Genomic DNA, 14,222 nt, shown 5'->3' with positions numbered 1-14,222 from the left:
CAAACAAACACACATACATACACACACACACACACAAACATACACACACACACACCTCATCAGTTACATTGCAGTGTTGGGACCTGCAGGTGTGGCTGACCACACACACACACACACACACACACACACACACACCAAACAAACACACATACATACACACACACACACACAAACATACACACACACACACCTCATCAGTTCCATTGCAGTGTTGGGGACCTCCAAGTGTGGCTGACCACACACACACACACACACACACACCAAACAAACACACATACATACACACACACACACCAGTCCCATTGCAGTGTTGGGACCCCTAGGTGTGTCTGACCATACACACACACACACACACACACACACACACACACACACACCAAACAAACACACACACACACACACACCCCAAACAAACACACATACGTACACACACACACAAACATACACACACACACACACACACACACATACACACACACACACACACACACACACACACACACACACACACCTCATCAGTTCCATTGCAGTGTTGGGGACCTCCAGGTGTGGCTGACCACACACACACACACCTCATCAGTTCCATTGCAGTGTTGGGGACCTCCAGGTGTGGCTGACCACACACACACACACACACACACACACACACACACACACACACACACACGCTTCCCTTATACTCATTTTGGTTTCCTAGGCTTTTCAGAGACACTTGCTAGGCCTGGGGGTGTTTTTGCTCTGCTCACGAGCAATCTCCCTGCATAGCAGAGCAGTCCCAGGACAGGATCTTCATAGCACCCAAGACCATGTTTACAGAGAGCTTTCTCTACCCACTCAAGTCAGGGAGCCCCACAGCCTGGGAAAGCGCTGCCTGACTTCTAGGCCTAGTCCACAGCCTGCGTGCATTTCCTAGGAGTCAGGGCAGAGCTGCAGCCCTCCCTGCTGTGGGATGTTCTGTATGGCAAATGTGTTGCTCTGATTGGTTGGTAAATAAAACACTGATTGGCCAGTAGTCAGGCAGGAGGAAGTATAGGCGGGACAAGGAGGAGAATAAAGCTGGGACGTGGAAGGCTGAGTCAGAGAGACACTGCCAGCCGCCACCAGGACAAACAGCATGTGAAGATGCTGGTAAGCCACGAGCCACGTGGCAAGGTATAGATTTATAGAAATGGATTAATTTAAGCTGTAAGAACAGTTAGCAAGAAGCCTGCCATGGCCATACAGTTTGTAACCAATATAAGTCTCTGTGTTTACTTGGTCAGGTCTGAGTGGCTGTGGGACTGGCAGGTAAGAGAGATTTGTCCTGACTGTGGGCCAGGCAGGAAAACTCTAGCTACACCTCCCTGTGCACAGCACTGTCCTCTCCTCATGTAGAGCCCAAGAGCTCCCACCTCCAGGCAGCAGACATGCCCAAACAACCCCTCCTGGCCAGTGCAGCCGCTAGGATGGCATCACCTGCTTCTGTCACACAGCGGAAGCTGACCAGGAGGAGTTTGGTACCAGGCAGGCACCACTTAACAACCACACTTGGTGAATGAAAAGCACCACACATGAAGGTTCCTGTCTGCTCTGTTCTGTGCCGTGGGCTGACCAGCAGCCCAAGGGATTATAAAGCCTCAAAATGAAACAAGCTCCAAACAAGGCGTGTGGCGATGCCAAGCTTCACAGCTCGGTGTGCAATGTGCAGTTCGGTCTCACCCATTCTCTCCTTAGAAACTGTATTTTTAGACATAACAGATTAAAATGAATTTTCACCCAATTTTGTTTTAAAACCTTGATAAGGAGACAACCAGTTACATCTGTGGTTCACATTTCTCTACTGTGACAGTGTGTGTTAGCCTTAGCTTAGTGGGATGGCCCGCATGGTACCTGAAGCACGTGACCAGGGAGGGTACTTGTTTACAGTTATATCTGGGATGTCCCCAAGGGCTCATGAATTGAAAGCTTGAGCATTGTCAACTATCAACTTGACACAGCCTAGTCCCATGGAAGGGAATCTCAGTCGAAGGCTTGCCTCGATTGGCCTGATTTGTGGGCATGTCTGTGAGAGTGTGTCTTGATCTTTTTAAATTGATGTAGGAGGACCTAGCCCACCATGGACAGTACCATTCCCAGAGCAGATGGTCCAGTGCTGTATTAAAAAAAAGCTAGATGAGCATGAGCCTGTGATCCAGCTGGCAAGCACACTCGGCCCTGGTTCCTGCCACCTTTGGCTATGAAGTGAGTTCCTCGGTTGAAGGTAATACCATGTGAAATACCAAGCAGGGGTGTCTTCACATTCCTGCCTTGAGTTCTTCCTTTAACTTCCCTCAATGATGGACTGTGACTTGGAATAGTAAGTGTATTTGTCACAGCAACAGAAATGACACTGGACAGCCAGCAACACAGGAATGCTTAGCGGTGAGGCCTTGGGAGATTGATTGGATCGTAAGAGTTCCGACTTCATCATTGGATCGACCTGTCAACTGGCTCATGATTTGGTGATGAGATACTGTGAGGTGATGAAACTTAGGGGGTGGAGCATAGTTGAAGTGAGTGGCTCCCGGGTGTCATGTCTTCTTCTGGGCTCCCTTCTTCTTTTCTGCTTTCAAGACACCATGAGAGGAGCTGTTCTGTTCCCTGCATGCTCCCTGCTATGCGGTTCTGCCTCCCTGAGGGTCAAAGCAATGGGGTCAAGTGACCATAAACCTAAAGCTCCGAATCTATGTGCCAAAATAAACCTTTAACCTCCTCGGTTAAGCTGGTTTTCTCCAGGATTTTTCCAGTCAGGGAAGGCTAACAGGATACCTGCTCTGCCCATACCCAGGACTCCCAGAGTCCTGAAAAATAAGAGCAACACCCCTCCTCATTTTACAGTTGGGAGATTTGGGGGCTCAAATATAATTCATTTGCAGTTTCTGACTTGCTTTGTAGATAAAGGAACTTGAGTCTAGGCTCTAAGTCTGGAACTCTTTAGGAAGCTCTCAGGCTCACAAAGGGAGGACAGCCCCTTCTCCACCAGTCTCAGTGGGCCTGCCCAGAACCAGTAGTACTAAGCGTAGCCAGTGGATCTATCTGCCAAAGGACAAAGGACACCTTGGGGATACCAGGTGTCTATGACTCCAGGCTACTGAGCCCTTTGACCTCCTCAGGTCATCCTTCTGTTCTCTGTCACTCTGGCCACCCATTCTGTCTTTTGTGGTCTCTACTCCCAAGTGAGTGGGACTCAGTCCCTAGTCCCCTCTTCCTCATACCTCTGGAGGAAAAGTCCATAAGCCCTTTGGTTCTTCCTCACAGGGACGCAGGCAGGGGAGGGATAGTTTGTAATGAGCCTTGGATTGTCCAGTCTTTGGTCTTAGAAGACAGATGCAAATGGAAAGGAACAAGAGCTCCCAGTGAAGAGTTCAGATGGTAAGGAAAGGCCACCACTGCTCCTACCTGGGCTCCAAGATGCCTTACAGACTCAACTTTAGGAAGCTTGGGCACAGAAGGCTGGGGATCGTTGGAAATTCCCTGGACCAGCAAGACTAGGTGGGCTCTTGAAAAGCAACGGCCTTAGAAGCCAATGTCCTGAGAAAACACTAAAATTCAGAGCTCAGTCCTGACCCCCAGGACTGGTATTCTTCTCTAGGGTGACTCAGCTGAAGAGGCCCTGGGATGAGGTCCTGGGCACTACAGGCACTAACACAGAGCAAGGACAGAGATTAGTGCTGGGAGAAGAATGGAGTATGCTTGTGCTGGCCTGGCAACACATGGGTATGATTAGCTTTGCTCATAGCCCAGCTGGGCGTCCTGGAAACACAGCAGTGATGGCCAAGGCAGAACGGCAGCCAAGAAAGCTGGCCTGCCGCCCTTGGCTTCGGAAGAGCCAAGAGTATTGCAGGGTCCTCAGGAGTGGGTCTGCTCCTCTGATGTCCTCTGTCCAGAGGTTGCTGCAGGAACCAAGAAGCACTGTTGGGTAGGAGCAGCCTACAGACCTCAGTGCTCTGTGACCCAACAGAGCGTGGGTCTGGCTTCCCCAACCATGCATACAAAAGTCCAAGCAACAAGGGGAGGGGGACCTAAAAACCAGCAGGTTCACAGTAGGACCCCCTAGTAAGAACTGGATCCTCTTCAAACCGAGCACTATTCTCAGCTCTTTATTTATGGTCTAGCTTTAGTCACAATGATGCAAATTTGTTATAATTCAATGCATAGGAAGTGAGACAATGCTACGTAAAGTTGACAAGTGTCTTTGATTTTTCAGCATCTTAGGGTCACAGAATCATTTGGACACATGTAGTATGGCCCACAAATGCTTAACGGTTCTCAGTGAAAGTCATAGCCATTGACAGCAGCTAGCCCACACAGGGGACCACTTCCTGTGGGATATATCCTGGCCAGGTGGTTGCCATAGAAAGAGCCCAGCACTCCAGACCCTAGGGCCCCAACAGTTGTCAATTATTCCCCAGTTACCTGTGGTAACTGAGCGGTACCCTTTCCCTCTCCCCAACCTAGGATCTACTTTGCTTCCATCCTGGAGGCGGGAAAGACGTCAATACTGGGGCAAGTCACCACCACTGCCTTCTACCCTTCTCCACTAAAAATGAGGGTTCATAGGAATACCGCCCCAGAGAGCACCGGTACAGAAGCAGAGCCACCCGAGGATCTGGCGCCCCTGCTGGACTTGTCCACCAGCCCTGAAAACTCGATATCCTTGAACTCGGGGCATAAAACGTCAAAGCTGGAAATACTCTGATCAATAGTTCTGGTATTCAAGGGGAATCCACCAACTGAGACAATTTGGATTTCTTATTGGATAATTCTGCTTATGGTACTGATGAGGACTATACCTGAGAGGCAGAGAACAGGAATGCTGGACACGTGGTAATAATATGGTCCACAAGTGATTTGTCCCTTTTTAATGACCTTCTGGAATTCACATTATGAATAGGAAGAAGCCTATTCATAAGACCCTAGGACCTAAGTTCATTTAATTTAAATACAATGTCTCTAAGTATGGTTTTGCTCCATTTTAATATACAATGGATGTTACAAGGGCATGCAAACCAAACATGTGGACTTTGTTTTGCACTTTCCTGGAAACTGTATCAGGAGCTGGGGTTCTATGCACAGCCCTAACCCCAGGTTTTAAGGCCTATCTGCATCCATCCATACTTGTTTCTGTCACATGTACATCAAGTGTATTACTGACTTTTATATAGCTGTGACCAAAATACCTGGAAAACACTTGAAAGGGGGGAGGAGTTCCTTGCTCATGGCTACAGAGGGTTCAGCCCATGGTTGCTTGGCCTTGAGTGCTCAGGCAGAACACCATGGAAGGGCAGCAGGTGGAGGAGGCTGCTCTTTAGTTCTTGGTGAACAAAAGCAGAGAACAAACCAGGACAAGGCCAGTGACAAGAAAACCCCAAGAACCTGACCCCAGTGACCTACCTCCTCCAGCTATGGCCACCTCCTTAAGTTCCCAGGACCTCCCAAAATAGTCCCATCAGCTTGGGACCCAGCCTCAAACACATGAGCCTTTGGTAGGGACATTTTATGCCCAAACCATAACACTATGTCTTCAAATACATCCTATGGAGTCTTTAGGAATCACCTAGAAAAGATTATTGTCCTCTCTGAAACTCAGACATATCAAAAGATGTACCCAGGACCAGAGAAGGCAGGCAGATCTGTGCGGGAAGAACCTCATGGACAACCTCCACGGAAAGTTCCTTCATAAAGATCATCCTCAGCTGCCTATGGATTTTCTAGAATAGAAAACTAGGGCATTTGAGATACAGCTAAAGTCTGAGCCTGAGAGGTCTCCCACTGGCTAGTGTAAGGATATCATCATACTGTCCATCTCATGGGAACCGTGCAGGCTACACAAGGACATGGAGGAGTAGAGCCGCGTGCCTGGTCTACAGCAGGTGCTCAGACAATGCTCTTGACAGCTGAGAAGGGCTTTCGATGCTGAGCACAGGTGGTCACCCTGAAGCCCACCCTGGCAGGGGACGATGAGGACCCAGTTATAATCCCCATTCCTTGAGGTCTTTCTGTGAGGCCTGGAGGAAGATGCCAGGTGCCCCTGTGTGTCCAGTCTGCCATTCTTGGCCTTTCTTTGATTCCTGGGTCCTGCCTGGAGTCCCACAGGGTCTGCAGATCAAGTCTGCCCAGGCCCTGGTGGAGCTGCCCTGAGCACACACCCAGTCTAGAAACTGCCAGTGCCTTTTAAGCTCCAACAGCTGGGAGCAGAGCAGCTGGGAAACAAATCTATTTGTTCATCAATTGTGGAGCATCTGTTGTGAGCCAAATTCCAAGGAGGATGGGTCACATGCATGGTCCCTGCCTCACACAGAGTTCTCTGGCAGGGAGGCAGAGGGCCAACACCCACGGGCAAACATTTGCCACAAGCTCAGAGAAGCAGCTGAGGACTGGGAACGAGGGAAATGCTGGGATAGCTTGGTGGAGCAGCAGATGCCATGAATGAAGGTACCCAAGGGCAGAACAATGAAACCCAAGTCAGGTGGGAAGCACTCGGGCTCTAGTGTCAGGAGAGCTGGCCTGTACCCCTGGCTCCATTTCAAGGGCTGCATGCTGTTCTCTGCTCCCCGTCAACCCCGTCCAGACCCTGGAAACTACCAGTGAACCTTTGTCTTCTACGCTTGCTGGTTTTGGTTTAATTTCAAGGGGGAAAAGCATCCAGGGACTCCTGTGCTGGAGAAGGGCAGCTGTGAGCGCAGGATCCTTGAGCCCTCTTGTTGCTGCATGTGGGCAGTGGTAGAATGCTCTTCTATACCACCTCTCCCACAACATCAATTCTTTTTATTTTGTTTTATGTGCCTGGATGTTTTGCCTGCTCGTATGTCTGTGCACCATGTTCATACCTGGTGCTGGGGGAGACCCTAAGAGAATGTCAGATTCCCTGGGACTGGAGTTACCTATGTGAACTGTCATGGTGGCGGTGAGAATTGAACCCAGGTTTTCTGCAAGACCGTGCTCTTAGCCCCTGAACCCCATGACAACAGCAGCTCTTCCAGTTCCAGAACCTCTCCTCCTCACCCCTGAGCAACAGTCTCCCATGGTATCAGTCCCTGGATGCCCATCATCCCTTCCTGGTTTCCCCAGTCTTGTCCCTTTCATAGCCGTCCTTCAGTTTCCCAGTTTCAAGGTCCCTGTGAGCATGGACAGAAGCTAACTCCTCCCAGATCCATAAGCTAGGGTTAATAGTGACAGTGATGTCTGATTTACTCACATGTCACCAGAAATGTGCTCAGGGTTTCAGGGTCTCTTCCTTCCCAGCTCTCAGACAGGTGCATTCCTGTCCCTCAAGTCTCCATGAGGGAGGAGAGGGACAGGGGCTGGGTCCTTGGTTGCTAAGTGAGGAGGTGTCATTGAAACTGGGCTCAGTCTGTCTTGGTCAGCTCTGAAAGCAACTGTGTCCCCAACTGGTTTTAGAAATTCTGGGGGGATGGTGTACATGAGGAACACTCAGAGGGGGCTTTAAAGAAAGAAAAGCTTGAGGAGGCAGCCATCACCATGGAAGAAGAAGGTCCGCTGAGCCATCCTCGGAGAACAGAACAGAGGCAGGCAGCTGGGCAGATTCTCAGAACCGTTGGACTTGGGAAATTGAGCTTAGACAGAGAGATGGGCTCTGGTTAGGATCGGCAGCGTTTCTAAGGAGAGAGGAGTCATGGAATGCAATGCCTGAGGAAGAAGGCAGGAGAGAAAGGCCTGAGGACAGACTCCAGGGATCAGGGACACTGACGAGGAAAGAGGGGGCCCCAGACAGGAAAAGAGCAGGAGACTCTCCAGTCCCACCTGCCTGCCAAGAAGACATCTGCAAGTCCCTTGGTTCAGGAATTTGGCCCCAAAACTCACTCTTAAGAAGGTGAGCCAGAGTGCAGTGCCCAACTGCTCCAGCCCCAGCCTCCTCCAGATGAATAACATGATAGGAGTTAAGGAACCCAAAGCCCCAGGTAGAGACGAGAGGAAGCAGAATTTAGCTGGTGTGACGGGGGTCAGTTTATTTCAGCAACACCTGTGAGAGGCAAGTCTTCTCACTCACTTTGCTTTCTGATTCCAGGCAAACAATTACTGACCCAGCATGCCTTCCCACCAAGGTGATACTTTGCCCGCCATCTTCCGCCTGTGGGTGGGTGGGTGGCTACCCATTCCAGACATGACCTTATCTGTTTTCTTACCTCTAGATTTCCTCTTGTGAAACACCGACTGCCAGGCGATGACCAGGGTGAAGAGGAGAACGCTGAGGATCCCCACGCAGCACACAAGGACGGCATACACATAGAGATCTGAAGAGCACATTATCATAAACATTAACTCAAAACAAACCACAAAAAAAGAATTTCAAATATAAATTATAAAGATTTGGGGTTGGGAGAATGCACAAGAGGAAAACCTTCAGGTCTAAATCTAAGAGGCAGAGTTCTAATCTTGTCATCAGAGGCATTCTCCCTATGAGTAAACCTTGATGGCTACGGACACAGCTCAGAGACAGAGCATCCACCCAGCATACATGTTCAATCATTAGAAAAGGTAAATCTGATTCATCATAATTGAAAACTGGAGATACAGGTGGTCAATGACCCAGAAGGTTGAGACAACGGACTTACACATCCAAGTTCTTTTGAGTCTCCTGCTTGGCCAGAGCCCTAGAGAGGCCTGGCAGAAGCCATGCCTGGAGTCGGAAAGTCCTTTCATGTTCTTAGAGCTAGTCAACATTTTTGTCGAAGCTAGACTGAGTAGATTTCTATTCCGGGCTACTTAGAAGTTTGAACTAAAAATTAAGCATAGCTGTTTCTCTGTGTCTCCAGCTTCCACATCTACAAATTCAATCAATCATGGATCAAAACTATTCAAAAACAGCAACAGCAACCTTTGGGGCCTAGAGAGATGGTTCAGTGATTAAAAGTATTCGTTATTCTTGCAGATTACACAGGTTTGGTTCCCAGCACCCACATCGTGGCTTACAACTGTCTGTAACTCTAGTGCTAGAGGAACCAACACTCTCTACTGGCCTTTGAAGGCACTGCACACATGTGGTGCATAGATGGACATGCAGGGACACATCTATACACACACAATAAACATAAATAAACGAGGAGGTTAGCATGAGAACGTACCCCAGAGGCTCATATATTTGAATAATTGGTCTGCTCCACAACAGATGGAACTGTTTGGGGAGGATTAGGAGGTGTGGCTTTGTTAGAGAAGGCGTGTCACTGGGAGTGGGCTTTGGGGTCTCAGAAGCCCACACTGTTCCCAGTTAGCTCTCTGTGCATTTGTGGATCAAGATGTGAGCTCTCAGCTACTGCTCCAGTGCCATGCCTGCCTACCTGCTGCCATATTCCCCACCATCATAGTCACGGACTCTAACCCTCTGGAACCATAAACCCCCAAATTAAATGCTTTCTTTTATAAGTTGCCTTGGTCATTGTTTTTTGTCATAGCAATAGAAAAGTAACAAAGGCAACAAATCTTTAAAAAAAAACTTATTGCACTGAACAGTAGACTTTTTTGTCATACTTGGCTAAATACCACATTATTAAAACTATTTTTGTAGTACAGGTGTTGTACTAAGTATCATATGTCATCCAGAGATGAAGACACACATGATTATATTCAAATACTGCAAGACTTCTTTAAGGTACTTATATAGCCATGCATTTTTGGTATCTTTGCGAGAAATAATGGGACAAAATCCCTATGGACAGTGAGGGAAAAGTGTAAGTAGGAAGTGCCACAGGACAAGGAGAAACACTTGTTTTGTTTTAATGACGGGAGTCTCTCTATGTAACCTCACCTATCCTGGGACTCATATGTAGACCTGACCACTTTTATTAACTGTTAAGAGAATCAGCAGATGGGTTGACAGAAGTAAAGGCCTCCCATGAGGATCCTGGAGCTATAATGGAAGCCAAGGGGAGCTGGAAGGAGAGTTCTGAATGCAAGAATGAAGTACTGTGGAAGGGTTCCTTGGTGCATCTAATGCTTGACATAAGCAACCGTGGGGGTCTTCCCACGCAGAAGCTGCTGGGAAAGCCCTGGTGGAAGCCAGGCTACATGGGGTGGAATGTCACGGGGTGTGAGGAGGTCCAATTGGAAACAGAGTGGCTTTTCCCTGGTAGTAAAGTCCAACTGCTTCTGTCCAGGGACACGTGTGTCCTCGTGTGTGGCTTTATAGACTGACAGGTTGGAATGGTTAGGGAGGGCAGGCTTGTCCTGTTGCTTCAACAATATGAAATTCAACAATGGGATGCACGGATTCTGAGAGGGACAAGTCATGATGGACCGAGGTCAGAGACCTGAGCTGAGGACAAGATACCAGGATACAGGACAGTCCAAATCCTGTGACCCCACAGCCAGTCCTGGTTTATTCATTGTTGAGCAAATTACTCCAGGAACTTGGCTGGCTGGTATGGGAGAAAAAGTGGTAAATAACCCAATTGCCTTGCTGGGCCAGACAGAACTGGGGCAGATGGAGACAAAGCTGCCTCTGAGGGAGTCAGATGTCAGCCCTGATAAAAAGGCAGGGTAATTTGGCTTCTGTTTCCTTCTTGGAGGGGAGGGTAAAAACTGACTTACTAAAGTTTCTATGCCCCAAGATAAAGGTGTCCTCACCCCCCCAGTCTACGCATTTATGTGCTCTCTATGCTTCCAGATTAAAGGGACCAAGGAGGAACAAGGCTGCAGGTGAGCTCTGAGATTGTCAGTCTCACCAGAAGTCCCTCAAACCCACCACACACATCCGGGGCCTGCTCTCTCCTGGTGGGAGGCAAAGAACTCAAGGTCTAGTTGCGGTTTCTGATCTCAGCCTAGCCGTGGCACAGAGGGAGCTGGCTCTCCCCAGGCAGCTGTGGCTGCAGAATCATAGAACATCTGGCCAGTGTGCAATGCTCTGATGCTCCACCAAGCACAGAGGCCCTGGGGGCAATGGACCCCCGCCAGTAGGCACCATCCACCCGCACGTGGGTCTTCATGCATGGGCGACAGTGGATGCTCTCTGCTCTGCTCTTGGAGCTATGGGATCCTTAAAATGTGTCACTTCACAGGAAGAGAAAAACTGCACGTCCACTTTCCCTACATCAGGCAGAGATCAATACTGAGAAGTTCTGACTTTGTCTCCTGTGCCAAGCACTTCCTTTACTACATAAAAGGAAGGCAAACCTGTTCAAAACTGACTCTGCACTGACCCCAGGTTTCTCTGTAAACAAAGGCTAACCCGAAGCCAGGGCCACAAGATCAGAAGACTCCAGGGTCATCTTTTCACAGTGACAGGTCAGGCAAGTTGCCCTGTATTCTAGAGGCTGGCATTCTGGCTCGATGTCACTCTTTCTTCACACGTGTCCTTTAGTTAGTGTGGAAAAAAAAAGAATCTATTTCTATAAAGATAGCTCAAAAAGTTTCCAAATCAAGCCTAGACAAATAATGTTGTTTAGAGAGTGAAACTAAAACTTTAGACCTAAACTTAACGCAGCCAGCTTTTAAATATCCCAAGGCAGGGAGGCTGGGGTGTGCAGTTTTGTCGAAGAGTACTCATAGCATGCACGAGGCCCTAGGTACCAAATGAATCAATAAATGAATGAATGACCCCATAATCCTGGGCATTTGGCTCTGTGGTAAAGTACAAGCACAGACGGTGCAACACACTGAATTTCATTCTGTCCAAATATGTAATAAAATAAACAAATAAACGCAAAATAAATGAATACATAAATAACAAAGTAAACTATCCCCATGCCTACACACTCAACAGCAATAACAAACATCACGTTTTAGTCCCTGAATCTGTTTGCAATTCTGTTTTTTGCCACTGGACTGCTAAAGACACCACTGCCTTTTTTAGACAAGCTGCAAAAAATCCAGGTCTCCTCGGAGCAGATGGCGGGGCCAGCAGGCTGCTGTGGCTGTGCACACCACAGGGTGACCTCGCTTGTGTGCCAGCTCCTGCCCGTCCTCCCAGACTGCCAGCCAACCCAGGCAGGACAAAGGCACCTGTTGCCTGGCAACACAGCAGAGTATTCAGTGCTGCTTTGAAACTGGGTGACCCCAGCATTCCTTAGCACTACCAAACATCCCACCTCAGACACACACACATACACACATACACACACACACACACACACACACACACACACACACACACACACACACACAAAACCACAGTCAAGAAAGCCAGGGTCAGTATTCTACATTTCCAGTTCAAAGGCGAGAGCCTGGGGAATAGCTGTTCCGGCAATAAAACTCTGTGTACTTCCACTAGTTTTTAATGTAGCCTGTAATACCATCTTGCTCAGGGCAAAATACCTGAGTGATAGCCCTGAGGGATTTTAACTCACTCCAATATCTCATCAAGAGCCCTGACAATCAATGCTTGTTTTGTTGGGCAGGCACACAGCCAGGCCCAGCTAAGCCCCAGGAGGATGGATATCTGTCCACAACCCACACTGAAGCTCTTCCAATCAGGAACAAAAGGGCAAAAAGGCCTGAGATCCTGAGCCAGAGAGTTTCTACTACACCCTTGACCTTGCCAAAGTGGCGGCGGCGGGGGCGGGTTAAAAAAGCAGAGCACAGGGACATTGCTACCGCTGCTACCACCAGTGCCGTGACCAGCACCAGCAGCGACAGCACAGGGAAGGAAGGCATGCAATCTGCTGCCCTGGGCATGCATGATGCATGATGAGAGCGCCAACGCCCAGTCTTTCATAGGATTGATTGTCTCTATTGAGAAGAAACTCCATGCTGGGCCACATATTGCACTTACAGTTAAGGTCGGAGTTAGCTTATAGTCCTACATCTGTGGAATTGTAAAATGTTGCCAATTATACAAAGTGTCTTAGAGATCCAAATCATCCTGAAAAGTGTGTCAAAACTGACTTCTACAGTCCTTCCAAATGGTCTTTTTTTTTTTAAATTGTACCATTGCAGTTTTAAAATACAGTCCTTAGAACATTCCCATCAAAACCACCTCACACTCCTGTGAACATGAGATTCCTACTGTGATTATCGGGACTGCAGAGGTGGAGCCAGGGCTCCCTCTGGCACGCTCTTCAGTGACCTTCCTTACAGACTCCCACAGCCATCCCCATTATTCCACCCCATCAGAACACCAGTGCTTAAGACAGCTTCGGAGTCATGCGGCGGCAAAGCTCAGCCAGACTGCCTCGATGTCACTCAATTGCAAGGAGAAGGGGAACCTTCCTCCTCTTTCCCACAGCTTCGCTCTGTGGGGAAGATGCCACTTTTATCTCTGGCCAAGAGGAAGCAGAGTGAGAGGCAGGGGGAGGGAACTGGGGACTGCTTTGCTAGGAGAGAGTCATCAGATACAGAAAAGGGCAATTAGGAAGCATAGAAGAAAATTCCAGAAATATAAAGATTCATTATTGGATAAAATGTGATCTGAGGAAAAAACAAACTACTTACAACTCTAAAACTAAACAAGACATCCTGGCAAACGAGGGGGTTACATCCAAGTGTGTGGTTTGCCACAATTAGAGTCGAATTTTTCAAAGATCTGTCTAACACGCTACTAGAAAAGGTAGCTTCGAATTCCTGTGTCGTCCCCATAATCCTGGCTCTCCTTCTGCTTCCTACTGTCTCGCTTGTCTCACAGGGGTTGGGGGGTACACCTCTTCTTAGCCCCTTTGACCAGCTCATTCCTCATCAATCAGCCCAAAGACTTCACAAGGCGAAATCCTTCCAAGGTCCTGTCCCCGTTGACACTAAGCCCTATCCTTGATCGAAGGCTCTGACTGAGAACTTAGAGCACATGATGTCATTGCTTATGGTCATAATCCTCAGTTATTTTGTGATGACCATTTCTCCACTGTCCTTTCTCTGGGGCAGAGACCCGTAGCCTCCCAAGTCTTGGCATTTGGGGGCAGATGTGGGGACTGTCTCATACATCCCCTCTATCCACAAGATGCTAGTGGCATCCCCATACTTGAGGCAACCAAAACTGTCTCCTGACACCAGCAAATGTCCCCTGCAGGGGCAAAAGCACTCTCAAGAACACCACTCATACGTGAATGGATGCCAGAGGTTTACATTATATGAAGTGTCTTAGACGTTCAAATCATACTGCAAAGTGTGTCAAAACTGAATGCTACAGTCATTTCAAATGCATAAGGCACCACCTCACAGTTCAGCATGCACTCACCACCAGCTCCCAGGGGCTGCTTCCTAAACTGTCTCTCAGGTCACAGCTCCTAGCCTGCTGCATGATGGAATCAATCGGAAGG

The 14,222-nt window shown here is 48.5% G+C and overlaps 1 protein-coding gene across 1 annotated transcript in view; it reads right to left on the bottom strand.

Annotated features, from left to right (window-relative positions):
• Positions 1-14,222, bottom strand: part of Vstm4 (V-set and transmembrane domain containing 4) — an 85,519-nt gene that overhangs the window by 44,250 nt on the left and 27,047 nt on the right. The window contains exon 4 of the mRNA XM_052733906.1: positions 8,166-8,273. Coding sequence (XP_052589866.1) covers positions 8,166-8,273 — 108 coding nt within the window. The remainder of the gene's footprint in view (positions 1-8,165; positions 8,274-14,222) is intronic.

This window comes from Peromyscus californicus, unplaced genomic scaffold, assembly GCF_007827085.1.
Source record: "Peromyscus californicus insignis strain IS unplaced genomic scaffold, ASM782708v3 Scaffold_12__1_contigs__length_115047231, whole genome shotgun sequence".
NCBI classification, from domain to species: Eukaryota; Metazoa; Chordata; class Mammalia; order Rodentia; family Cricetidae; genus Peromyscus; species Peromyscus californicus.
The sequence above is the reverse complement of the archived record's forward strand: the minus strand, read 5'-3'. Positions and strand labels throughout refer to the sequence as shown.